This window comes from Vigna angularis, chromosome 4, assembly GCF_016808095.1.
Source record: "Vigna angularis cultivar LongXiaoDou No.4 chromosome 4, ASM1680809v1, whole genome shotgun sequence".
Lineage (NCBI taxonomy): Eukaryota > Viridiplantae > Streptophyta > Magnoliopsida > Fabales > Fabaceae > Vigna > Vigna angularis.
Window position 1 is genome coordinate 3,594,522 of NC_068973.1, and position 27,080 is coordinate 3,621,601.

At 29.3% G+C, this 27,080-nt stretch overlaps 3 protein-coding genes across 13 annotated transcripts; 1 reads left to right on the plus strand and 2 right to left on the minus strand.

The window, feature by feature from the left end:
• The first annotated feature begins 3,890 nt into the window (after nucleotides 1–3,890).
• On the plus strand, nucleotides 3,891–7,707 carry LOC108331640 (probable protein phosphatase 2C 6). Of its 7 annotated transcripts, none has more exons than XM_017566464.2 (5): nucleotides 3,891–4,292; nucleotides 4,909–5,860; nucleotides 5,949–6,281; nucleotides 6,544–6,649; nucleotides 7,137–7,707. In XM_017566464.2, exons 2-5 carry the CDS (start codon nucleotides 5,021–5,023, stop codon nucleotides 7,469–7,471), a joined length of 1,614 nt encoding a protein of 537 aa, XP_017421953.1. In that variant the 5' UTR covers nucleotides 3,891–4,292; nucleotides 4,909–5,020; the 3' UTR covers nucleotides 7,472–7,707. The 7 variants fall into 7 exon arrangements, with proteins under 7 accessions (XP_017421953.1, XP_017421954.1, XP_052731894.1 ...); XM_017566465.2 differs by having other exon boundaries at nucleotides 4,970–5,860; XM_052875934.1 differs by having other exon boundaries at nucleotides 4,985–5,860.
• Nucleotides 7,135–12,797, minus strand: LOC108331641 (mitogen-activated protein kinase kinase 2-like). Of its 5 annotated transcripts, XR_001832403.2 has the most exons (10): nucleotides 12,441–12,796; nucleotides 12,269–12,359; nucleotides 11,158–11,292; nucleotides 9,814–10,038; nucleotides 9,525–9,707; nucleotides 9,195–9,424; nucleotides 8,752–8,797; nucleotides 8,565–8,663; nucleotides 8,255–8,484; nucleotides 7,135–8,118 (listed from the first exon to the last, which is right to left on the minus strand). XR_001832403.2 is itself a non-coding variant. In XM_052875937.1 (9 exons), the coding sequence occupies exons 1-8, from the start codon at nucleotides 12,515–12,517 to the stop codon at nucleotides 8,571–8,573; spliced, it is 990 nt and encodes a 329-aa protein (XP_052731897.1). In that variant the 5' UTR covers nucleotides 12,518–12,797; the 3' UTR covers nucleotides 7,135–8,118; nucleotides 8,565–8,570. The 5 variants fall into 5 exon arrangements, 3 of the variants coding, with proteins under 3 accessions (XP_052731897.1, XP_017421956.1, XP_017421955.1); XR_008248264.1 differs by having other exon boundaries at nucleotides 8,255–8,663; XM_052875937.1 differs by lacking the exon at nucleotides 8,255–8,484 and having other exon boundaries at nucleotides 9,615–9,707; nucleotides 12,441–12,797.
• A 9,443-nt stretch (nucleotides 12,798–22,240) lies between these two features.
• LOC108331013 (pre-mRNA cleavage factor Im 25 kDa subunit 1) lies at nucleotides 22,241–24,273 on the minus strand. The gene is made up of 7 exons (XM_017565623.2): nucleotides 23,918–24,273; nucleotides 23,779–23,824; nucleotides 23,156–23,249; nucleotides 23,005–23,078; nucleotides 22,827–22,913; nucleotides 22,638–22,748; nucleotides 22,241–22,536 (listed from the first exon to the last, which is right to left on the minus strand). The coding sequence occupies exons 1-7, from the start codon at nucleotides 24,085–24,087 to the stop codon at nucleotides 22,465–22,467; spliced, it is 654 nt and encodes a 217-aa protein (XP_017421112.1). The 5' UTR covers nucleotides 24,088–24,273; the 3' UTR covers nucleotides 22,241–22,464.
• Nucleotides 24,274–27,080: the final 2,807 nt, after the last annotated feature.

A 27,080-nucleotide genomic window follows, 5' to 3' on the forward strand; every position in this document is an offset into this window, starting at 1 on the left:
CTGCCATTCTCTATGTAAGTACATATATTTCCCTTACAGGATTATTGCTCTATGTTGAGACTGAACCTAAATCGAACCTCTTTTTGTTCTTGTGTGATTTTAACACTGATTTGGTTCGTTTTTGCTGTGGTATCTGCTTCAAATCAATAAATTTGAATGCACTGAAAAAAATGGACTGGTAGTGGAATTTGCAGCAGTTATGCAAGTTGAAAGTACGTTTAGAAATTAAAAAACAAAAGGCAAATTATTTACACCTTGAATCGTTGAAGTATCTCATTTACAGTGAGAATCCTATGTTAAGGTTTAAAGATGGTTCTAAATCGTTGCTGAATCCTATCATTTAGCTATGCATGTATTAACAACGATTTTATACCCATTTTAACAATTTGTGTGGATAAGATAGTTTATAAAATGCATGCTCTTCCCAAAATAATTCCTTAAATGAATTCAATCAATTAGAATAATTACAAGTATTATGTAACTAAGTATGTCTGGAAGTATATAAAATGAATTTAATTTCTTCTGTAATCTGAAATGAATAAATCAGTCATGCAAATAACACATAGCTTATCTTTTCTGGGATACTGGAACTTGTAATACTCATTCACAAAGTTTGATTCACTTTCATGAACTTATTCTCTTAGAAAGAGTTGATACAGGACAAAAAAAGGAGAAATGTTGAAAAAGGTGAGAATTAGGAAAACTTAAAATTAGAATTAGGAAATCTTTTTATTATGTTTTCGAAATGGTTCTAACATTATTTTTAAATCAATTTCAAATCATTCAAACCCTCTCTTATCAAAACAACTAGTTTTTAAACTCACGTTTAAAAACTAAAAACTGAAAAATTACAACCACCTTAAACAAGGCCTAAAATAAGAATTTCCTTTTTTACGATTATACATAAGAGTGTTTCGTTAATCATTATAAAATTATAACCTTTTCTAAGTTCATCCTGTGTATTGCATGTTGATACATGTATTGAAGCCATTTCCCGTATGACTTTTCTTTCTCCTTCACAATCTATAGACATCAGCATTTTTCTTATTAATGTCAAGAAATCACATCATTGCTTCTTTTTATCCTCCCATTTTCTCTCCAAGTTGATAAAGCTAGACTTAGAAATTGGGTATGGACAAAAGATCCTTTTTGCCAAGTGTTTTTGTAAGTATTGTAGGAAGGAAATCATTAGTAGTGATAATGAAATTATGAAATGGTGAAAGTTGCCTAATTCATCATTAATGCACACATGAAGCTTTTAAGTGACACCACCATTCTCGTTGGTTTTGTTTATCTATGCTTTTCCCTTGGTTTTGGGTAAGGGAACGTGCTGAAAAATGACACTATGTAGGCCACCAAACCTTTTGCCCTTTAGTGGATATTTGTTCTATATAAAAATATTAGGGTTTAGATATGGTTAGAATGATAAATTGTTAGATTTTATTTTTAATGTACTTTTTAACTTTTTTATCCTTGATAAAATTTTAATTGTTTTTTTTTCAGAAAAAAGTTTAGATAATATTTTGAACGCTGATTTAGATAGCATTTTCGAGACAATAAAAAATAAAAAATAAAGATATCAGAGTAAAATTTACTTTCTAAAAATCTTAATTCAGTTCCACTCAAACAAAAAGATTGTGAATGACATTTAGAAGGACATAGAACAACTTAAAAGCGAATTAACCCTCCACACATATTTTGTATAGTAGGATTTTCATTATGTACTTCTTAAAACATGCTTATTATTAATGACCTTAATTCTTCTAGTATTAATGGAAAACTAAATTAAATTTATTAATACACTTTATAATTTTTAACTAAATTATTGTTTTAAGAAACATTAGCTTTTGCTAATTTATTTTTATAATGTGTATTCCCATGTTAAATTATCCAGAAAAAATATTTATTTTTATTCTTTTAATTTCTTGAACTCGAAAAACTTATATTTCAATAGAAAAGTTTTGAAAAAAAAAAGTTAACAAAATACATTTTAAAAAAAGATTATTTCTTATACTTTAAAAAATAAATTGAGAAAAACAATTTTTTTTTAACTTTATACTTTAAAACACTTCATCTAACTAAAAACAACACTTCCTCTTTTACTTGATGAAAGACATAAGTTAAATTAGAAGAAATTTGTAAGTCTTGTTTTATTTATATGTAATTTTAATAATAAATGTTAGAGATCATGGCATTGTATGGTATGAGAAAGCTTAAAGAAAGGATTCCACAGACAGACGTGACAAGAAGGAAAGCACAGAACCTCAGGGATGAGAGGAAACAAAGAAGGAAAAGATGTTATTGGAAAAAATAGCTCAAAAGCTTATCTTACACGTATTACATACAAAAGGAAAAAGAAAAAACCAACACGCAAAACAGTTAACAACTGTAAACAGAAAAAGTGCTAAGCGTATAAAAGAAACGTTCTAAGAATAAATAAGAAAAAAAGTATTTTAAAAATCATTATAACTAGGCAAAATCCGATAGATTAACTCTAAAATTGAATAAAGTTAATGAAATTAATTAATTACTATGAAGTAATTAATAGAATATTAAGAAAGGTGGAAAAATAAGATTTTGTTTTGATGTGAAATAATATTTAATCTCTACAGGGACGGCAAAGGAATAGGATGAGTGTGAATCCGTCTATTCTAAATTTCATATAATTTTTTAACAATCGATGATTATGCAGATTCTCACATTCTGGTTGTGTAAAGGTATTACTCATATTGAGTGAATACGAATATTTGTGTGTATTAAGATAATACCCACATACTAACAGCTTATTCTTCATACATCATCTCTCATAACTTTATTGGGATAAATCAACGGAAAGATAATATAATATTGAAATGAGTGCAATTTTTAATCTTTTTGTGTGACCTAAATCACCTGATCCTTATCTATGTTGAAGATGTAAATGTTTAATTGGTGTATTATATTCGTTCGTGCATCTCCCCTAGGCCTTGGGGATCTTTCTATTCATCGTCACGCACATGTCCTCTAACTCTTACGTCCTCTACTTCCGTTCTCTTTTATTTTTACTAAGATTAAATTCACCCACAAACACAACACAACACCAAGTCCAACAACACATGTAAAACAATTCAAACATTTTCGGCTATAAATCGAGATCAACACTTTGTGTTACACATTCTTGAAGATCTGAACGTTTCTTCTTATGTTAGCGTTCATCCTAATCGTTCGTTTATATTTGGAGATTATTTGTATAAAGTATTTTAATGTTAAAGTTAATAAAAATTCCACTATTAAATAAATAATACATATTAAATATAATTATTTATCATTTTATTTATATTTATAAATTTTTTGAAATTTCTTTTAATTAATAACAGTCTGATTATTACTTAATTAATAATAATTATATTTTATTATAAATTGATTTAATTATTTTGCAAGATGATTGTTCGATTTATTGTCTCAATGTTGTAATTTTAATTATTTTTGTGACATTTAGATTAAGATGTTAAGAATCTAAGTCTGAATTTAAATTTCACGTTGAATAAAAATAAAGAAATAAAACATTATACAGAGACTAAAAAAAAAATCATATTTATCTCAAACCTTAATGACTTTTCAGGTCGTCCTTCAATTATTATTTTTACTCGAGAATTACCCTCTATTTGAATTCCCAAGATTTTCCTTACACAAAATGCATAAAATAATGTTATGCAGACTATGGTTAACATGATCACCATTTGGAACAATATTGTAAAAGAAAGCACGTTTGCAAAAAGATAGGAATGGATGAGAGTTAGAAAGGAAGACTTTCACGTCCAAAATCTTGTGCAGATTTCGTTGATATTAAAGAAAGTGTTCCTTTTAGATATTTGTTAGGGAATGATGTAACCTAACCAAACCGACCAACTAAAAAACGAAACGAAAGTGCTACGTGTCATGCTCTTGAATCATTAAGCACGGGAACAAGTGTGAATGAAGCCTTTTACAGTACAATTATTTTCCATTTTTTTTCTTTGGTTGGTGAAGAAAACAAAACATTTTCTGGAAGAATTCTATTGTTTTCTGCCTTTTTTATTGAAGATAAAAGGCAACCAATCATGAATCATCTGTTGGGTGTTTGTTTTCATTGGTTGAGAGTTGAGAGTAGAGAGTGCATTTTATATTCAGTTTTTGTTGTTTTGGGAGTAAAGAAAAGGGTGAAGAAAATACATACACATGTTTGATTGTCTAAAGTTTGATGCAGATAGTCCAATAATGGGTTTGGCATCATCTACTTGCTGAGGTTTTGGTCCCTTTTTCATTTTATGAAGGTAAGCAACAACTCTGCGCTTTTACTGTTTCAAGAGATTAGTCTGAATGCATTGAAGAAAGAAACAAATGGAAGTATCTAATTTATTAGAGGTAGCAATGGCATAAAGTAGGTTGAAGTTGACATGAGGATGGGTGGCCATGTTGTTGTTGACACATGAAAGGAACACAAGAGGTAAAACCAGGGAAATTCAATTTCAATGGTGGATGTTGTTTCCCTCAGATCCAAGGAACTTCTCCTCTAGTTTCTACTATTTGTTCTTGTCCTCGTTTTCTTGTTTCTAATTTTTTGATGACCCCATTTCCCTTGTCCCCTTGTTTGCTAGAGAGAGACAAGGCACTGACTTTGACAATGATTTGGATTTGGGTTTCTTGAATCATCTATTTCCTTCTGTTCCAGGAATTTATCAAAGATTTTTGAGGGGTAGAGAAATTAAAGATTTTTTGGACTGTTCTCCGCTGGGGTTTAAATAGAGAAAGGGTCTATGATAGGACTATTCTAGCATCTAGCTTCACTGTTTCAATATAACCTTTGATTTTGAACTTTTTATGTCTAAAACGGGTCTTGTTACACTGTAGAGGAGATTTGTTCTGAGATCTTTTAATTTCTTGCCGTAGGAATCTTCTTGGTGTGTATGTGCCAATTGAACTTGTCATTGAGAAGAGGTTTTGTTGATAGGGTTATTTGAAATAGGATAAGGCTATTTGAAACAAGGTATAAATACAACCTATGGAGGAAATAACTTCGACGGTTGCAGTGCCATTCTCACTTGGGAATTTAATACAAAAAGATCCATCAGTGACAACCCACATGGAGATAACTGGCCTAAAGCTCAGGGCAAACACTGCACCAGTATTAATATTAAATCCTGCAATTGAAAGTGAAAATCACACAGATAGTGGTCCTCAACCCCAAATTAAAGTGTCTTCAGAAGCAAAGAACAACCAGGTTGGAGCTGACCTTGTCTCAGAAATGGTAAGTCAAGGAAACAATAATTGTTTCCATGCTGAAAACCTAAAGCAGGCAAGAAAAGAAAACCAATCATTGTTGGCTAAGGATTTTAAGTGTGAGCCTATCTCTCAATCGGCTCCTGCTGACAAAACTAGTCCTTGTAGGGAGGAATCTTCTGTTTCTGTGGCTAATTGTTGTGAAATAAGTTCACCTATCACCATAAAGGTTGATGATAACACAGTTCATGGAAGGGCAGGTTTGACTGAGCCGCCAGGTGCAGCTATAGAGCCACTGCAGAACATGGTTTCTGTTGCTAGGGGGCATGAGAGTGAAGATGGAAGTGGATCAGATGAGTCTGATAAAAAACCAATTTCTGTGGTTCATGAGATGCCGGAGAAGGCAACATGCTTGGAATTGAGTGGTGCCATCAGTACTACCCCACTATGGGGTTGCTCATCGGTTTGTGGAAGGAGAGAGGAGATGGAAGATGCTATTGCTGTTAGGCCTCATCTTTTTCAAGCTCCTTCAATGATGGTAATGGATGATTATCTGAGTGAAAACTCAAACTTTTCACCAGCCCACTTTTTTGGCGTGTATGATGGACATGGGGGCTGTCAGGTATGCCTTAAAACACTTCCTTTCAATTGTATCATCCAAGTTACTCCTTATTCCATTCCATGTCACATGGGGGGTGATGTTTTCATAGGTTGCCGATTACTGCCGGGAACATCTTCATTCAGTGTTGGTTGATGAGATAACAACTGCACAATCGAGTTTTGATGAACAGAATGGGAGAGAAAACTGGGAGAACCAATGGAAGAAGGCATTCTCCAATTGCTTTCACAAAGTAGATGATGAGGTTGGAGGGGTTGGTGAAGATAATGGAGCAAGTGTTGAACCTCTTGCTTCTGAGGCTGTTGGCTCCACTGCTGTGGTTGCCCTTTTGACTCAAACTCACATAATAGTTGCAAACTGTGGAGATTCAAGAGCTGTCTTGTGTCGCGGAAAAGAAGCAATGCCATTGTCTGATGATCACAAAGTAAGACATTCTTTTCAAGGACAATATTTGCATACACTTACATAGGTTTATGGTGTTGTTCTTTAATTAAAATTGGAGTTTCGCCTTAGTAATTGACATTTGAAATCAATGTTGAATTTGGAGATGAAGTTCTAATTCTGATTGAATAATGGTACCAAAGAAAAGAACTATATAAATTTTGTTCATGCTTCAATTTGTGTAATGGACTATTATTAGAAGCTCTAGTTATCTCATGGAAGAAATTGTATTTCACCTTTTGCAGCCAAATAGAGAAGATGAATGGGAAAGGATAGAAGCTTCAGGAGGAAGGGTCATACAATGGAATGGGTACCGAGTTCTAGGTGTTTTGGCAGTGTCAAGATCCATAGGTATGTGTTTACTGTGTTGTTTTATAGCACCAATTTATACAGGTGCAAAAATTTATTTATGGATAATCTAATCGGACTTGAATATTTGGAATTTGGCATGCTCAGCTCTCTTTCTGTGTTAAGTCTGATATAACTTAAAAACTTATAACATTATTTCATGAATGAGCCTTTTAATAAGTTAAAAACAGTGAGTAATAGTAGAAATAATCAGGTTTAACTGGACTTGTGATCTCAAATATACTCACAATGTTTATATTTAGCTTTTTCTGAAAACACATATCATAAAGCTTTTGTTTTGTTATCAAATGGTTTCTCCATTAGTCTTCTCATATCTTTTCCTTATTTTGCTCTTTTTCAAATATCACCAAATTTGAACTCCGTTCACATTTTAGACTGTTTAAACGAAAAACTTGTTTAAATGAAAAACTTGATATATAGAGTGTATAATGTGTTGCTGAATGTAAATTTGGCTATTGTTACTTAAAAGGTGACAGGTACTTAAAACCATGGGTAATTCCAGAGCCAGAAGTGAAGTGTATCCAGAGAGACAAAAACGATGAGTGCCTCATTCTGGCCAGTGATGGATTATGGGATGTCATGACAAATGAAGAAGCCTGTGACTTTGCAAGAAGGAGAATCCTTCTTTGGCATAAGAAGAATGGCAACAACTCATCATCACAACAAGGCCAAGGACCTGACCCTGCAGCTCGGTATGCTGCAGAGTATCTATCTAGACTTGCCCTTCAAAGAGGAAGCAAAGATAACATCTCTGTCATTGTTATAGACTTGAAGCCCCAAAGAAAATTCAAGAAAAAAGAATAAAATAGATAACCCTTTATCTGGAATATTTCTCAAATGTATTCCATTCTACAAGTATCTTTTAGTCCTTACCATATTTATTTATTTATTATGTTGGCCCTTCAGTTTTTCAACAGGGCTATGCATTGTATGCCAGAATTTGTTGCGCACAGGGATGCCTCACCTTAAGGTGTCACTCTGGTGCTGCCCCCATCAGAAAGTTAAATTAATTTTTAATGAACAATGTTGTAAAAGTTTCAGATTGTCTTCTCAAATAATCATCCCAACCACTACTGAATATATTATTGGTTATTTTCAAATGAGTGTATAAATTTCTCTGAAGAGTTTGTGCTATAAAACATTTGACTCTATCTTGGCAACACAGTAATATGCCTTGACATAATCATAGAAGCTGGTTTCGCTGGCTCCATTCTGCAAATTCTGGTCATGGCAACTGGGGATCCTCCACCAAGTAAAGGAATATAAATTGCAATTACATATAAAGTGACAGTAGAACTTGCCATTTGCCAAGTTCACAGAGAATGCCATAACGTTCACTGCTCAGAACTGTGTGTTTATGTGAAAGGGCCTCGTATATTTACTATGGAGACTTGGAAACTTGGAAGCAAACCAGCACATTCCACGTTTACTTGGAGTTTAGGTAATAATATCTGCAAATGTATGACATTGGCTATAGAAGAGTATTCCAATCCATTAAGTAGCACAATACAAACTTTAAAAACAAATGATCATTTCAATAAAAAATTAGAAATCAATCAGATAATCTGAGTGTCGAAGCATGAGTACCTATAGCAGTTACCAAGGTTTTAAAAAGCAGTCTGCGATTGCAATTTTGACTGCAACATTAAGTGACTGCATCAGCTGTATTTACCCCTTAATTTTTTACAATATTTAGAGTTACAAAATTTCAACCGCATGCAATTTAAAACCTTGGCTTTCTTTGCTCCCTCCATATAGAAACAACTACAGTGACAGATCAACACATTCTGTTTGTGGTAATTTGCATTCAAGAATACCTAGTGAAGTGATACATAGCACAAATGATACATAGCACAAACTCTATTACCTTTGAATAAAGTCCAGGACGGAAACATACCATGTTCTATATGGTTGCAAGTGTAGATCCTGCGTTGTAGAAATAAGTTGAAAGATCCACATTCAAGTCCTCCTCATACAATTTGATAAAAGGATGGTTCTGAAATTTAAATCAGAGATATCCACAGTAAGAACGAGTATTTGATATGTTTTACATGCGTTACTCATATAGTTAAGATTATGCATACTATAAGGTCACGAGCAGACGGTCTATCTCTTGGATTTTTCTGCAAACTAAACACAAAGACAAAAGGATGATCAGAAGACTCATAAAACGCACAGTTACAAAATTTATTTCAAAATAGCTGATTATATGGTGATTGGAGGTCCAATCTCTAAGATATGTTTAAACACAGGAGGATTTGTTCAATGAAATTATATAAGATATCTTAAAAAATATAAAGGGCTTCAGACACATTTAGATATACTATATTACAAAATATGAACATAAGGCCTCATACCATTAGACAGACTACATGTTTTGGCTACATACTCATTCTGCTTTTGAATTGTAGGCTCTTAGTATCGCAACTAATTTAAGGATGAGACTGTTTTTGTTTTAATTGTCTTCTAGTGAGAAAAGTTGGTTGAGGCTATATGATTTGGTTACTGAAACATAGTTAATGTATACCATGCTGAGATAAATGAGCAAAATTCTGGAGAAAAATCTTCTGGTGGAGCAGTGGGGGAAGGTTTTTCAACAATGACTTCAATAAGCTGGAAAATATTTTCCCATCCTTCAAGTTGATCTGGTGGTGTATATGGAAACTGCCCCGTGGCACACTTGAGCAAAATCAGTCCCAAGCTCCATATGTCACTTTTGTAGTCGTAGCCACTCTGGTCAGTAGTGATTCTCTCTGGCTGCAAAATGAGCACGATGGACAAGTTGTATTCCATGAAATGGTGGCAAATGTAATTGCCAAGAGGAAAAATGATAGATACACTTGCTTGTGTTACTCACAGACATATAGCTGTGTGTGCCAATGAAAGTATTTGCTTGACCAGATGTATTTTCCATGACTATGCTTACACCAAAGTCAGTAATCTTTACCTCCCCTCTATGATTTATTAGCAGATTAGAAGGTTTTAAGTCCCTGTGGATAATGTATTTTTCATGGTGAAGATACATTAAACCCTTCAGCACCTACATTGTAGTGATAAAACAAAGAAAGGAGCATATAGTCTAGTTAGGAATGAAAAGAGAAAAAATCAGATGGTGCAAGGATGAAGTGCAATGTCTTATTTCTTACCTGCTTGCAGATGGCAGCAAGATATGACTCTGGAATTTTTTTAACTTTGTTCAGAAGATCTTCTAAGGACCCTCCGTCCATGTACTCAAATATGATTGATATGACACCATTATGGTAGAATGACTGGTAGCAGACAACAACATAAGGACATTGTGCTGATTGATTAATTTTTAGCTCAAGTGCTATCTGCCTGTGAATAGGCTCCTCAATATTCATATGAATTTCCTAAATCAAGAACACATTTAATATGCTATAAAACCAATAATGAACATAAATATTTAGTCATATTCAAAACACAAACAATTGTATACACTAATGAAAGAAAAGAAAGAAAGAACGTATGTTGACTGTGTGTGGACCTACCCACACTTTGACCCAAACTTCCATGGGGTAGATTTGTGTAGGCTGGAGGGCTGAAAAAATCATGTCTAGTAAGAAATTGGACCAAAAACTAACCAGCACGAAACTATGGAGAGAAAACTCAAATAGAATGAAGCTATATAAAATAGAGTGTGTAAAAAATTAAGATGAAGTATAGGGATGAAAAATATTTTTTTTTTCTTCATGGTCCCTTCTTTCTCAAGTCTAACTCAAAGAAGGAAGAGATAAGAGAACTCTATGGAAAATGTGGTCAAAAATCAATGAGAGAGACCAACCACATCTATCAAATTAATTATTTTCATGCACAAGAATACTAGAATATTCAATATAAAAGATTGAAAATCAAAACAAACCTTTCCTTTATCTTTTCTATTGTAAATTTAGGATCATTATACAACTATTTTTCAACTTTTCATTATAACTTTCCCTTTACAAAACATAGAAACAGTCTCTTATTCACGTAACACCAAAATACGGATATTAAATTAATGGAATTAATACATTTAATATCCTGTAAAATTATGACTGTAGTCTTCTGATCATTACCTGAATTTGTCCCCTTTAACTGATTAAGTTATCCACATCTCAATGATTTATGTTCAGTGACATCAACAGGTCTAATGTTGAATGAACGATATGGTATTTTAGATATAATGAAAAAAAAAAGCAACTGCAACAAAACTAACTAGTTGAATGAATGAACTTACACCTTAGGAAACCAATTTGTTAAACCCTTTTTAAGATCAAAACTTCCTGAAACCTTATGTTCCCTTGACTCTCACTAATTTCATGGAGAAAAAAAATTTAATATCACAAAATCTAAATTCTCCATGAAATGGATTTAATGGAGAATGAAAATGATTTTACCTTTGAAATTATGACTTGGGTTGACATGACTAAACAAAAACAATGATAAAAGAAACAGAAGATGCTAGCTCAAAACAATGTATGTATGCAGTATACCTTCAATGCAAAAAATTGATTAGTCCATTTGTGTTGCACCAATTGCACTATCCCTCCATTTCCTTTTCCAATCACTTTGATTGTATCAATATCTGCCAGATTCAACTGGTTGTCTAGTGGCGTGATTGGTGGTGGCTGAAAACAGCACAGATATTAAACTAAAAATCAAAATCATCAGAATTCAGTTCTGATGTAACCTGTTTTCAAAAGTGTATTGACCAAACAAAATACTACTAAACAGGAACTCCAAAATTCAAACCTCTTGTATCAAGGATCAAAGTAATGCAGAGAAATTGAGATCATAACATTGCATAGGGTAAAAGCAAGATAGATTACTCTTTACCCTTTTATAATTCATTATTTCTCTATTTCTAACTACCATATGAATCATCTAATTTCATACTTCTCTCTCTAACTATATCTCTCCCTTACATATAAAAATAAGTTTATGCAAAAGTGTTTTTCTAGAAACCTGCAAATTTCCCAAAACGCTCAGCAGTTTACACCATGACTGACGAGTTAAAAACACAAACTAAAAAAAAAGCAGAGTAAGGATGACGCTTTGGCACATTCTGTTGACTCTAGAAGTTCACACAACATTCTGGTAGAAACCAAGACAAATTTCTTAAGTCTAGAAAACAACAAAAACAAATTTTGTTTTAGATAGAAAATAAATGAAATTATAAACTAAATGGATTCAGCATTTCATAAATTGAACAATGTCTCCAGAACAAAATCTTTAATTTCATCAGCTTGCAGCCTGTGTTCCGTTTGCTTATAGACAAAACGAATGTCAGAGAAAAATTAAATTCAACCCCCTTCTCACTATGTTCCAAATCCAATTTTCTTTTAAACAATATCTTATTATAAGGGAGAAAAACCAGATAATCCATCTTAAGAAAAGTCTCTTTCTTCTTCTAAACAAAAAGTGCCGCATTTTGTCGAACAACACAAGTTCAGGAACCCCTTCTTGTCAGAGGAAGCATTTCATAAGTATCAAAAGATCAAATCCAAAAGAGAAACAACTTACCAACCCAATTGAACATACACATTTTTCAAAGAGGGAACTAATAAAGTGCAAAACATAGAACGTTAAAGAGAAAAATGTTACAGCTTCCACTTCCTTCTCAGAAACAACTCGAACACCTTCCTTGTCGACAAGCAAGTCCCCTGCCTGGAACGTTTCATTTTCAGACTCAGACCTACCACACCAAAATAGCCACAATTCGAATCAGCCAAAACCATACACAAAACAAACACATTGAATCAAAAGAGAGGCTCACAAAAACTTGGTAAATGAACCCCAATCAGATGCAGGAACAGTGAGTTTGAGACCGGAGCTTAAGCTCCCTTTCTTCATGATTATGAGCTCCCAGTTGAGTCCCCCAGCTCCGAGAAAAAAAAAAAAACCTTCTTTATACGTAGATATAGTAAGATTATGTATAAATACGATGAAAAAATATGAGGGAAAGTAAGTAATTATAGTATATATTATGTGCAAGTAACTGAGTTGAAAGTGAAAGATTTATAGTGTATTTTGAAGATTGTGATGTTAAAGTTGAAGTTGCAATAGGTTGGTAAGAAGAAGGATCATAATAAAAAAAGTAAAGAAATGAGCTTTGAAGTTTGAAGACGAAGACTTGTGTTGACATTTCAGACATTGTACGCGCGTCTCGTATTAATAGTCTTTCTCCTTTTTCACTGTCCCTTTTTCTTTATGGGAGTGTTCTCACGTGCAGTTGCAAATTCTATTAAAAGACCAATTTTTTATTTAATAATTCGTGGAAAACTATGGACACATATATAATCAAGGTTTTCATGTTACAGATTTTTCCCACTCCACTGACACGCACATCCAGATTACTATCTTCATGAAATAAAATAAATGGGTCTTGATGATGCAATTAATTATCTTTGAGTGATGGAAACTAACGTCATCATTACTTATAAAATTTTATTTTAAAAATTATAGCTTGCGTAATTTAATTTAATTCTCCGTGTTATTATATATATATATATATATATATATATATCATGAAGATCATTAGAGACAAAGGGGATGATTCATTTTCAAACTTTTTCAATTATTTTAATAGAGTTATTTTTGTATATTTTTCTCCCCTGAGTCCCATGATGCTTTTTTTTTAGATTTAAATGTTTACTTCGTCTCTACGTTAAGAGATGAATTTCTGTTTAGTACACAGCTTTAAAAGTGAAGACATTAGGTCCTTATATTATGAGAAGTATATGAATAAACAGAAATTCAACAGGTTATAGCTTTTAATTCCAAAATCATCCTACACACTTTCCGTTGAGCTAATTACTTTTGGTTAATTTCAAAAGTAAATTCTTTATTTTTAAGATTTTTCTCAAGATTTAACGAGCAAACTGAATTAGCTTAGATAATTTTCTCTAATGACACTTAAATTTTACAACTTCAATTTCACTCACAGAATTTAATTCACTTAACCAGTTTCATTCAAACACAATTCCTTATTTTTTGTTGATTGATTAAATTTAACGAGTAAACTTTTAAAAGTGTTAAATTACTCTTAACTCCGTGTTTCTTACTAAATTTTCGTTTGAGTATCATCATCAAAATAGTTAGGATCTATATACTAAAACTTAGTATTTTAACATCTAATATTTTTTCCTACTTATTCACAAATTAACAATTTGAGATATATCAACATTTCAAAATTTAAGGAAATTAATTAAATAACCATCAAAATTGAATGATTAACAAGAAAGTTAGACATTTAACAAGTTCTAAATTAGAAATGGAACATTTCCTTGTAGAATTATGTTATGTGTATGTGTTTTTTAAATTGAACATTAGAGTTAAACAAGTAGTCAAGCTCGGGTCAACATTGTTAATCTAATATAATTCAAATTTAATATTTTAATATTTAGTTTGACTATTTAATTTGTTAGATTATTTGGATATGAATAATTTTGGATTCAGTTAATTACAAATGGGTTATTCGAATATGAATAATCATTATTAATGTTCATGCTTTCTCTGATCTTCATGTCCTCAATCTAGAAAGGAGAAAAAACTAATAACAAAGTCACCCTTTTCTTTTTCTCTGCATTTTAATTGGATTTAACAATCCATAACTAAAACATTTTGAAACAAATATTGTAATATAAATAATAACGTATTTTACTCACTAGAAAGGAATATTTCCTAACAAGATACAAACACTCTTTTATATATCAATGAACAAAAATAATGTTCTTTCTTAAAAACAAAAGTCTAAGAATTGATATAGACTATAACAGCTTGTTCTCATTCTTGGTGTAAGAGTTTCATTATCAAATTTTATTCTTTTTAAGAAATCTTTTATATATAGAGCCGAGAATAAAAAAGTCGTCAAAGGTTCATAGTTAGAGGTGATAATGTTTATAATACTACTACAAAATTATACAATTAGAGGCGACGTTATTATTACTATATGAATATTAATGAAACCATATCTGTCGTGCTCATATATGTTTACATGATAATAAAAATAATAAAATTATTATTATTGTTATTATTATAATCACAAAAACAAAATAATTTTTATAATTTTATTATAAATAACTTTTATTTATTTTGTAATAAAATGATTAAATTTAAAAAATTTAAATAAAAATTAGTTAAATTTAAAGAAATGATTCCTTAAAATATAAAATTATATATATATATATATATATATATATATATATACACACACACACACACTAGTGGATTATTACCACATATTTACAAAATAATACCATCCTTTTAATATGTTTTTCATGCATTGTTAATTAATCAATAAACAATAAAAAGTTTATATAAATATAAATTTTTAGGTAATAATTATGAAAAATCAAAGTAGTAAAAGAATCTTTTAATACAAAAAGTTTACACGTTTGTTTATGACAAGTAGTCTTTGAAGTGGTCACAATTTTGTAATATCGTGACATGCATTATAGATAATCATACACGTGTGAACACCAAGACTATTTAGGAAACAAGTAAAACTTTATCTAATAATTAAATTGTTATAAACAATATTTATTTGCATGGTTGCAAATATTTTTAACGTTGAATTGTTAATATATAATTATTAACTATTTGGCTTATTGTTTTGAAGTTTATAGACTTTGCCTTTAAAATATTATCTCACTCAAATTTGTGTTTTTGATTCTGTGTCAAAAGAAGTAATACTTTATTTTAAGATATCATTTCTAACACACAATTTTTAGTATTGATTAGAATTTATTGTTAAGGAATAATTAGTGATGCTGATTAAATAAGGTATAAAATTGCTCGCATTCTGTTTTCCTAATACTTTTAATTTAATAATAAAAATGAGTTTTAATTTTAAGTTTATTTAGATAATATTATTGAAATCGATAAGCGCATATAAATAATGATTGAGAGTTAGTGTTTCTATCATAGGTAATCTTCTTAATGAATAAAGGGTGAACTATGTACATAAATTATTATTAAACTAATTTTAACTTGTAAGTAATGTTAACTTTGTAAACATTTACATTTATTTGATATAGATTATAAATATAAAATAATTATAAAAAAATTAAATGAATATAAAAAATTTATTGTGTATTAAAATATCATTTTTCTTAAACATATGAAAATAAACCTTTATTCAAAACGAAAGAATATGAATATTCACTTTTTTTTTCTTGTGGTAATAAACAAACAAATAAATATATATATATATATATATAACAATGATTTTTTTAAAGAATTATTACCATTTTTCATCATATTCCATTATTTAATACACTTCATTAACATTGATTTTTGTTGGTTTATATGTGGAAGAATTGAAGCTAAGAAGAGTAACTTGCCTTATTATTTCATATTTCCCTCGTCTCTTGTGAACACAAACGCAAATCCTACAAAATTTTCCAATAATTAACTGCTACACTTCATTTGTTTAAAGTTTTTCAACGTTGAATTGGTTGTATTTTATAGGTTAGTCTCAATTAATTAGCTGATTATTAAACTTATGAATAATCCATCAGAAAACAACAAATTAACCACTCTACCAGTTCAAATTTTCCTCATTGAACACTGTACAAGAGAAAAAAATTAAACAACATGGGTTCACATTTATTCACCAAAGAATAATGTTGTACCAAACCATTTGAACGCCATATCACAACACTTGAAAAATAAATTAGTTAAAGTAATCAAGTGTGTTTAGGTTAGCTTCCAAAGAAAAGAAAAGTATTTATAAAGTTGATTATATTTTTAATTTAATATTTGTGATATATATAAAGGAGATTTTTTTTGGTATCCATCTTTATTTTCCAATTTTATTCTTTAAATAATTTTTTTAATTAAAATAATTATTTTATCAGTATTATCTTTTAAGTAATAAATTTAACTATTTTTAATTAAAAAATTACCTACAAAATAAATAAAATTTACTTATGATAAAATTATAAAAATTATTTATATTTAATTTTAAAATAGTAATAATAATAACAATAATTTTATTATTTTTTATTATGATAAAAAAAAGTAAACATAAATGTGTTTTTACTAGTATATAAGAGATAAAATGTTGAGTTTACTTATAGCACACTTACATGTAAAAAATAAAAAAGTTAATTAAGTTTTAAGTCTCTAATAAATTTGAATATTTTTAGTTAAGCTTGTATTTAATTTTTGTGTTTATTAAATACTAAAAATTATTATATTTTTCAATTGAGTTTTTATTATTTTTCGATTAACAGGGATGATCTCGTTTCATCATCCACAAAAATTTAATAAAATATTAGTTAAAAATATCTAAATTAAGCATGAACTTAAAAAATTAATTAAATCTAAATAAAAACATGTATAATATGATTTTGATATAAAGGAAAGTTATCCTTTGAATGTAAAGCATTTTGTAAACATTTAAAACATTGTGAGATAAAATGAGATAAAATGAAATAGAGTGTATTTGAAGGAAGCTTAGAAAAAGCACGTGGTTGGAAAAAATGAAGGAAATGGAAGACTGACTTTCTTTATGGTCTCTTCTGATCCATTTCCTTTGATGTTGAAAGGAAGACCGACCGACCTTGCGTTAGGGCAGCCATCAATGTTCCTAAATCAAACAAATAAATGCCAAATCAAACCTAATCTTTTCCAACTCTCTCCAAAAATTGGTCCCACAACTGTACCTTGCTTTTGTCCTTGCAATTTCCTTCATAATATCTTCATCTATTTTCGTCTTGTAATAACTGTTTCATAATGTAATTTAAATTCTCAAATATTAATGAAATACGACTTTTGTAAAATACAAAATAAATACCTAAATATTAGTTATATAATGTTTTTATGTTAAGGAGTTATATAATCTTATTTTTATGTCGAGGGATTCTGTGGGATGGTATGCATTTCGTCTTTTCTTTATATAAGAATTTTAAAGGAATATTTTTAGTGATTGTCAATGTTCTTTTTTTAAGATGGAGACAAGTGATGGAAAATAAAATCAATCTCACATTTATTGTTCAAACTTATTTTCATGTTGGTAGAGAATGATTAACCAAATATAAATAAGAATACGGGTAATATCTAACTTTTCAAATCATGTATAAGAACATAATGAAGACATAATGAGTATACACGTATCATTCTCATTTTAAATTATCAAGAGACTCTTAATTTATTAAGTATTATATGTATTCTATTATGAAATCTATACACAATTATAGTTTTTAAATGTATTTGGCATTAAAGAGAAGAAAGTGCGTGATCTTTTGAAATTGAATTCTTGAAAATATAATACTTTGCTTGCTTTGCTTTGATTTTATTTTTTTTATGAATTATTTAATAAATATTTGATCAAGTACAAATGTAGATACAAATATATCATTACTTAATAAGGACGTGGATGAGACAAAAAGTATTATAAGTGACATTAATTTTTTCGTGACGAAGTTTAGATAAGTGTCAATCAAATCATAATATTTTTGTTGATATGCACATAACTAGAAATAGTTATGGTTTAACTATTACTCACAACTTTTTTTATCTACTTGTTATCCAACAATTGATATCATAGTCAAAGTCACAAGTTGAGACAATTGTTAACGATAACATTATTGCATATTCTGACAATTATCCCATGACATATTAGGTGGATCAAGTCAAAATAAAAGAGCTTCATTCTTAAAAAGGCAATTGTTGAGAAGACAAATATTGTAGGTGACATTAATTTCCTTATGATAGAGTCATGAAAATCAATTACAATCAAAGTATGGTGGTTTGGTTGTGCTTAATCCAACAAAAAGTTTTGTACCTATTAAGTACCAACGACAAGAACAAACATAAGACTTTACTTATTATTGTCCTTAATGGTGACAAACCTATGTTTTTCTTTAGGTTAAATATATTTTTAATCCTTGAATTTTGTCCCAAACTTTGATATAATTTGATTCTAGAACTTTAAAAATGAATAAATGTAGTCCTTATAACCCAATTGCATTAAAGTTTTTTTGATGTGTCAAATGTGTTTGAGGATGTTGTTTACACCATTTTGACATGTTCTAGCGGTAAAATCAATCTAAAACACCAATTAATAAATACAAAAATATTGACCTTATTAGGTTAAAATGACTATATCCATGTTTATGAACCAAAATGTATTAAAGTTTGAGACAACAACAAATTCAAAATTCGTGTTTAAATTTAGAAATTAAAAACACATTTAACTTTTTTTTTTCTTTTTCATTGGATATAACTTCTTAAAATAAAACAACTTTTTGAAATCCATAATAACCTCAAATGATAACCAAATACTAAGTGTTAGATAAACTTCCTTAGAAGCTATCCATGTAGAAAATTTATCACATTTACTTATCGTTTACACTTAAAATCATTTGTTTTTTCTTTATTTACATTCATTATTTTTGTGGGTTTTAAATTTGATGAGTGTCTTCTTCCATTTAAGATGTTCTAGCTACATCAAATATATTGTAAAATGCTAACAAAATCAAAACAAAAATTTCTCGAGACGTATAAATCCACTGTTCTTACTAAAATGTGTTGCACAAGTCCTCTAAGATATAACAAGAACTTTTCGAAAAATCAAAGATATCAAAACTAACAAGTAATCTCTTTCAAGAGTAAATAAGACCTAGGATATTATAAGTACGAGAAAAGAATGAAGGAAGCAAAGAGACATGAAAGGGAAAGCTTGAGAAGGTGTGTTCTGTGTTTTGGAATTATCACATGCAACTTTTTGAGTCTTGCAGGAGAAGGCTTGACTAATAAGTTTGTTGATGCTACCAACAAACACACACAAGCTCAGCCACACATGAGGTCGACCACACGAGTTCAGTCACACAAGCTCAATCAACACGAGCTGGACCAAGAAGAGAGGCAAGAAACTTTTGCAATATGTATAAAACACAGGTTTTATAACAATCCCCCACATATTGCAAAATATAAGAAAGAAAGATTGAAAGAAGAAGAAAAAACTTGGGTCTCAAAAGATGTAGTGCATCAAAGTTGGTATAACAAGTTATATGAACCAATTCTAGATCGAGAAACTTAACACACAGTGTAATTGGTATATCAAGCTATATAAACCAAGGACACTTGACGTGTGTTAGTGGTTTATCAATCACAATACACCCTCATATTCCTTACTATTATCGTTGTGTTGCACTTATTAGGTCATGTATGTGCCTAATATTCATGAGTGCTCTTAAGATCATGCCAAGATCTCATACAAGCGATCTAACTCAACACTCATATAAGTGATATCATCAAGTGTATGTTGCAAACCATACACCCCCCGTAAAGGATATGAAAATCATTAAAAACTTTATTTTAACTAAAATTCTTACACTACATAGAATTTTAATTACAAAGTTTAACCTCTTATAATGCAGTCTCTAACACTTTCATACACACCATAGGACATAATTGATTAAAATCAATTTAGTGCTATCAAAACTAACAAGTGACTTATTTTTACGCATATAAACCTTATTCATGAGATCTTCAATAAAAAAGGTTGAATTACCTTCACTTGTTTGTTTTCAAGTGACTTAAGTCTCGTTCACCTCAATGTTTCTAAAATCATATTTTTTCTTAAAGATCCTCTTATAACTAATGGATTTTGTTCATTTAGTCAAATCTACTAAGGTTCAAGTATTATTTTTCTTAATTGATTCAATTTCAATCCTAATGACTTTATCCACTATTTTGTATCAGGAGCACTAATAGCTTCTACAAAGCTAGTTGGATCGTTATCAACGAGATACGTATAAAATCATCTCCAAAAGAAGTTTTCTTCCTCTATCTTTTACTTCTTCTTAAACGTTCACACATGGAATCACTATTATTATCAACAGGTTCATATGTCTCACTAACTTTTAAGAGAAAACACATTTTTAAAAAACTTTGCATTTTTCATCTCCACAATAGTATTATGCTTAATCACATTACTTTTAAGAACAAGAAATTTATAACCAACACTATGTTCATCATAGCCTAAAAACATGCACTCAGAAGTTTTAGAGCATATTTTCCTTTTCTTAGGATCAGATAACATGACCTTAGCTAGGCACCACCACACTTTAAGTATTTAAGATTAAGTTGATAACATTTCCACAACTTCACTGATTTTCTTATCGATTATCCTATTTTGTAAAATGTAGTAAGAAGGGTTTCTCCCTAAATATTATCAGACACACTAGAACTAATAAGCATGTTATTCATCATTTTCTTAAGAGCTTTATTTTTTTTCTCGGTTATTTGATTAGACTTAGGTGAATATAATGGAGTTACTTCATAGATAATATCTTCTCTAACACAAAATTTATTAAATAATACATATTCACCATCTTTATCTTATATAATCCTCTTAATTTTTTTATCCAATTGACTTTCAACTACTACTTTATAAGTTAAAAACACTTCAAAAACTTCATCTTTATATTTAATTGAATAAACTTTGGTGTATTTAAAAAATCATCTATAAAGATTATAAAATAATTTTTATTGTCTTTAGACATGGTTTGTTTTAAATTAGTTAATTTAAATAAATTAACCTTAATAATTCAGTTTAACCATCTACAAAATAATAAGTTTTTTTTATTACTTTAGATTCATATATATATATATATATATATATATATATATATATATATATATATATATATATATATCATTTATATGATAACTTTGTTTAATGTAATGTCATAAGATAGGAGAAGAGAAATTCACATGTCTTAATTATTTATATATATATATATATATGTATATCACTTTGTTTATCATACATATTAATTAATTTTAACTATAGTAATGTTATAAGATAGGAGAAATTCATGTCTTAATCTAGCATACCCCGTATCATATAAGCAGAAAAGCTTGATTCCTAACAATTTTAAAAATATTTAGTATAAAAATCTTTGATCACAGTATTTTTTTCTTGTTTTTTTTTTTCGTTTCAACATCTTATCATATTCAAATGACACTTTAAATTTCATTTTTTACAATAATGCTATAGAAATTAAATTAATTCGAATTGATAACACAACACTTAAAATCGTACTCAAAATCATAATCTTCCAAATAAGAACTTTAGAAAAACATTTTCTTTCCTAAAAAATTTTACATTTTTCAATGAACTAATTTGTTTCTATTTTTTGTTTTTTTTTTTCTATTTTTTGTTGCATTCCAATTCAAACTCTAAAAATGGATGAAAACCATTAGAAAACCCAATTTTAATACAACTCTATCTCATCAACTCATAATTTAAAAAAAAATCACTTTAAGTCAACCCATCACAACCAAAAACAATGAAAAAAAAAACATTATCTACATATTATCGTTCTCCTTTTAGATTTTGGATTTTCCACCAGCTTTTACATGTCACTAAAACCTCGTTATATAATCATTTATGCTGTGATTTTTCACAGGATAAGGAAACCTATAAGAAAAATAAAAATAATAAAATTGAAATGAAGTTCCCAAACCCCAAAGTTGGTAACCCCCAACACCCCAAACATATATAATATCATAGTCTGAGTTATGATGTGAATATAATGATATGTAAGGTAAAAAGAAAGGTGAGAACGAAATAACCTATAACAACTCCATAACTCTGAACAAAATGTCACACTAAGAATACAGGCATGATGTATGTATCTATTTTGAACATTAGAGTCTGATTTTTGGTATAGAAAGTTATAATATATACAAAGTCCGTGTCCACCATTAAATGAGGAGCAGATGCTAAGGAGAGAAGCCTCATTAGCAGAGAGGCTGTGACTGCCTGCCAAATGGATCAAATATCAAGATTCCAACATGTTGAAAGAGAATTTCGACAGAAGCTGTGGAACCCCTGATATTATTTGCCCATATGTCTGCAAAATGAACAGGTAAAGAAGTTAAACCCCATAAATTAACCAAGTCTGAGGAGCAAAAAATGTCTTCACATTCTGTCCTACATTTTCTTAGTCTGTACCTTTTGATTTTCATGAACTTGGCACAATGGAACTGCAAGCAACCTCATGTTCTTGGGTACAATGAACTTCGTACTGGCAGGCAACTTCACAAGGAACACTTTTGTACACTCCTACACCAGCAACCAAGACTATGAAACTAGGACATCCCTTATCGGAACTTTTATAAACAAACCAATGAAAATATGTACCTTTGGCTGTTTTACATTTGGTGGCAAGAAAGGATACAATAATGTTTTAAAATCAGGTCTCCACCACATTCCAAGGCATTCACCAACCTGAACCAACCAAATTACGGTTCAGCTGCTCTATATGATGTGAGCTTGTAATGACAAGTGAAAATGCACAAGCACAAGTGTAATACAATACCTCCCATTCTGAACCATCTCCATCTTCATCAACAGAAAGCTTCCTTGTCAGCTTACGCTTCAATCCATCAGTATCTACAAATTCACAAATTTCATCTTCAGTATAAAAAATCACAAAAAAAATCCTCAAAGCTTTTCATTTCCTCTATTACCTGATTCGCCTGGCCTTAATCTACCACCGGGAAGTTTATAGATGGAATTTCTTACTTGCAAAAGCAACAAGTGTGGATGTTTGAACAATTCAACCTGATACAACAGCATTCATGTACTCAGTTCAGAATCATATTGGATAACTCTGACCCATATGTATAATTTGTTGAAATCAAATGCCCAATAGCTAAGATGAAGATTATCAAACAGGATCTCTTTGGGTAAATAAATGAAAAAATAAAGCACTTCTAATAGTTTATGTATAATTTAAAAAAAATGAATATGAAAAAGCTGATATGGGAACATCTATATTTTCTTCTCTTCTCCTAAAAGTCTTAAGTAGACATTCATAACATTCACAGAAACAGACCCATAAACCAGAATGAAAATTAAGTGAATCAGGCCTTCCCCAATCTCAGTCTTTCAATAAAAAGTTTCAAACTTGACTTGCTAAAGGAAGTTTGGAACAGAATATAGACCTCACGTGACAAGGTAAGAATATTCAGAAAGACACTCCAAAATATTGCAAAATACACGACCAGTTGCTTAATATTCCTAAAAAATTGATCTTTTAACAAAATCAAAATTATAAAGAGAAATTTGATAAAAGAAAGAAGCAACGAACCAGTAAGACAGCCTCCACAGAAGTTCGTAACCCACTGGCAGCATAGCTAACCAAAAAAAAAATTAAAAAAAGTATAAGAGAAGATAAGAACGACATTGAAATAAGAAGTAAACAGAGGATAAGGGAGAAAGAAAAGAACTTGGATTGGATCCTGAGAAGGTGATGATGTAGAGTGTGGTCTTTGAAGGGAATGGTATCTTTGGATCCAAAATAGTAACTACTCAAAGGATAAATGTCGAATTCCTGGTTCTGATCTTCGTTTCCACCGTCTCTATTATGCAAATTGGTTACACGCACCTCTTCCCCCATATTTGCATAAAAAAGAAATAGAAAAGGAACAAGAAAAAAGTAAACAGGCACTGAATTAAAGAGGGGCGGAGAGAATAATAGGTTGTTTTCGAGAGAGACAAAAGAAGAACCAAGAGTGTTCTGCTCTGTCTTCTGCTCTGTTCTGCTATGCTCTGTTCTCAAACGTGTCACACCACAAGGCTCTCTAATTTGGTAGAGTGGATTAACTTCAACTCACGTAACTCTTTTCTATTTATTAAAGTTTTGTTTTCATACAATCTTGGTTTTCATTAAAAAGTTTACTATAAAAAATACGGCATGAAATATGAGATAGTCAAGTATGAATGTTTACTTTCTTTGTGTGAAAGAAAACTTTCTGAAAAACAATTCTTCTACAAATTTTTTATATTTTCTTTCAACAAAAATAATTTCACCCTTTAAATAAAACTATTTAAAATTTTATTTTCAAACTTTCTTTTAATGATATCATATGTATGCTTAGGGGGCAAATAATTCTTGAGTAAGAAATTGAAGTAATTCAATATTGCAAAATTGAAGAATTATATATAACATATAAAATCTTCAACTATGTCATCTTTTTTAATTCGTATAAAAATTAAAGTTTAAAGTGATTTGGTTTCTTCTTGAATCTATTAAATTGAAAATAATTCTAAATAGTAAGGTTAAGAATGTCAAACATAAAATCTATTAACATATTTTGACACAATAACATAGAATTTTGATGTGGTAAAAAAAATCACTTTCCAAGGTCTAGAAATATATGTATCATTTAATGCAAAGTGAAAAAAAAAATTAACAACAGAGATTTTTTTATACAGAATCGAGATGTGATCCTTAAATGTGAATTTGTGCAAAAAGTGTTATATATTAATAGACTAATTCAGAAAAAGAAAAAAAATTAACTTATATGTAAATCTTTCACCGTTGTGAACTTTTCTTATAAATGAGAACTTCATTTATATATTTTCTCATTGAGAAACTTCTCGTACTTCAAACAAGATGTCTTTGTGTATAGTTAGGACTGAAAATTTGAACAATACTTTTAAAAAGTTATAATTGACTTAATTTGAAAGAAAACTTATGTTTTTATGTCAAAAAGAGAAATATATGAATGGACAAAAGTAACTTTTGTAGTTGCGTAAGTTAGAAGTGATAGAAGAAATATGTGTAATATGATTGGTTATATTATATTGGAATTTTTACAAGTTTCTCAAATGGAGGAAAAACTTATATGAGGCCTTACAAAAGGATCAGAATATACAATAAATATTGTGTAATATCTTCAGGCATAATACTTATTCAAATATTAATAAAATTTGGTCTATCAGTCAAATATTAAATGTAATATTTTAACGAAGGAGATAAACCAATATATAAATGCCTGTGTAATTTCCTCTTTCCATATTTGTTTATCCCTACCATTGATCCATGTTTTTGTGTTTGTAAACATATAAATTTTCATAACCATTGTTGGCTTCTTTAAACATATATGTTGTCTAATTAATAGTTAATATACATTAGACAGCCACATATAATACATTACAATGTTATGAAAAATATTTTAGTAAAAGAACCCTCCTTATTGTGTTTTTTTATCTCTTCTACAATAGTGTTAGCTAAATGTTATGAGTTATAAAAAAATCACATATTAATTCAATAGACTAATCCACATACTCAATTTTGGAATTATCTCCATCACCATTCTAAATAAAATCAAATACCCGTATTAATTGTTATATCATGAAAAAAATAATATATATTCATTAGTACTATATTATATGTTGCGTGTCAGTTTCTATTTTTTTTGTTTTTAATTAAAAAAAATAGAAGGACTAATTAAAAATATTTTAATAAAAATTAGTGCAAAAGCGTATTTAAACCTATATTTAATGTTCCTATTTATTTATAACTTGAATTTTGAAAGCAAAGCAGGCCATGAGGTGGTATGGAGTCTTTTAGAAGCTTTAAAAATATATGAAAAAGTCAATGTTTGTATGCTTTCATACATTATTATGATGTCAAGTGTTGAATCGTCTTGTTCTCTGCATAATTAAAACCTTTCAATTTCTTTATTCAATAACAACACACTTGGCTGATGCCAAATAAGAGTCTCCCCTACCTTTTAGACATTTTAAAATCAACGTTCAAATACTGCTTTCTTTAACATTTTTCTTACTAACCACATTAGTAGTATAAATAATATTATTTTAATTAAAACAAATTATTTTATTTAATTATTAAAATATTTTTGTTTTTATCCAAATGTCTTATTTGATTTTTTACTCAAAAGTATAATTATATTTATTCTTTTTACTATAAAAACTATATTTATTGTATAAATACAAATAAAGTAAAATTACTAACGGTTTATCATTGATAATTATCAGTTCGTTCATCAATTTTATTAATGAATTAAAAAATTTATTAATAATTATCGAAAATAAAAAGTTTGTTAGTAATTATTGACAATATAAATTTGTCAATAAATATTCATTTTTAATTATCGACGAAATTTGTTATAAGTAAACTTGGTTGATAAATATTATGATTTGTTTTTTTCTCATTTATTCTTTTTTCTCTTTCCTTTCATTGTTGGTGTCGTCATCATTATTGTGTCAAGAACCTTCTCCTTCTTCTTTTTTATTATTCGTTTTCCTCCTCCTCTTTTATTGTCGTTGTCTTTTCTCTTTTTCTTCTTCCTCTCCTTTTTTTTCTTTTCTTATTTTCACTCATTTCGAATTAATTTATAATACACTCTTTACTATTTTTGGCAAGAAATTGGACACTCATTTTATTAATGAATTTATCGATAAAATTAATGATAAAATTAAAAAAAAACTTAATTATCGATAGATTTTTAAAAATTTCAATTAATAATTGTATTAATTTTTTTTAAAGTTCAATTGTTGAATAATTAATAAAAATTTCATTACTGATAGACTTACTGACAAAATTTACTACGACATGATCAAAGTTGAAGCAGGAACTTTAAT

Excerpts from the sequence above, each read along its gene's own strand:
- LOC108331640 (XM_052875933.1), top strand. The coding sequence starts at position 5,021 with ATGGAGGAAATAACTTCGACGGTTGCAGTGCCATTCTCACTTGGGAAT. Across the intron at positions 5,861-5,948 it reads ATGGACATGGGGGCTGTCAG|GTTGCCGATTACTGCCGGGA; the intron begins GTATGCCTTAAA and ends ATGTTTTCATAG. Across the intron at positions 6,282-6,543 it reads CATTGTCTGATGATCACAAA|CCAAATAGAGAAGATGAATG; the intron begins GTAAGACATTCT and ends CACCTTTTGCAG.
- LOC108331641 (XM_017566467.2), bottom strand. The coding sequence starts at position 12,517 with ATGAAGAAAGGGAGCTTAAGCTCCGGTCTCAAACTCACTGTTCCTGCA. Across the intron at positions 11,293-12,268 it reads CTGAGAAGGAAGTGGAAGCT|CCACCACCAATCACGCCACT; the intron begins GTAACATTTTTC and ends TGCTGTTTTCAG. Across the intron at positions 8,798-9,194 it reads TGCTCATTTATCTCAGCATG|TTTGCAGAAAAATCCAAGAG; the intron begins GTATACATTAAC and ends CTTTGTGTTTAG.
- LOC108331013 (XM_017565623.2), bottom strand. The coding sequence starts at position 24,087 with ATGGGGGAAGAGGTGCGTGTAACCAATTTGCATAATAGAGACGGTGGA. Across the intron at positions 23,250-23,778 it reads CTGTGGAGGCTGTCTTACTG|GTTGAATTGTTCAAACATCC; the intron begins GTTCGTTGCTTC and ends CTGTTGTATCAG. Across the intron at positions 22,749-22,826 it reads CAAATGTAAAACAGCCAAAG|GAGTGTACAAAAGTGTTCCT; the intron begins GTACATATTTTC and ends TTGCTGGTGTAG.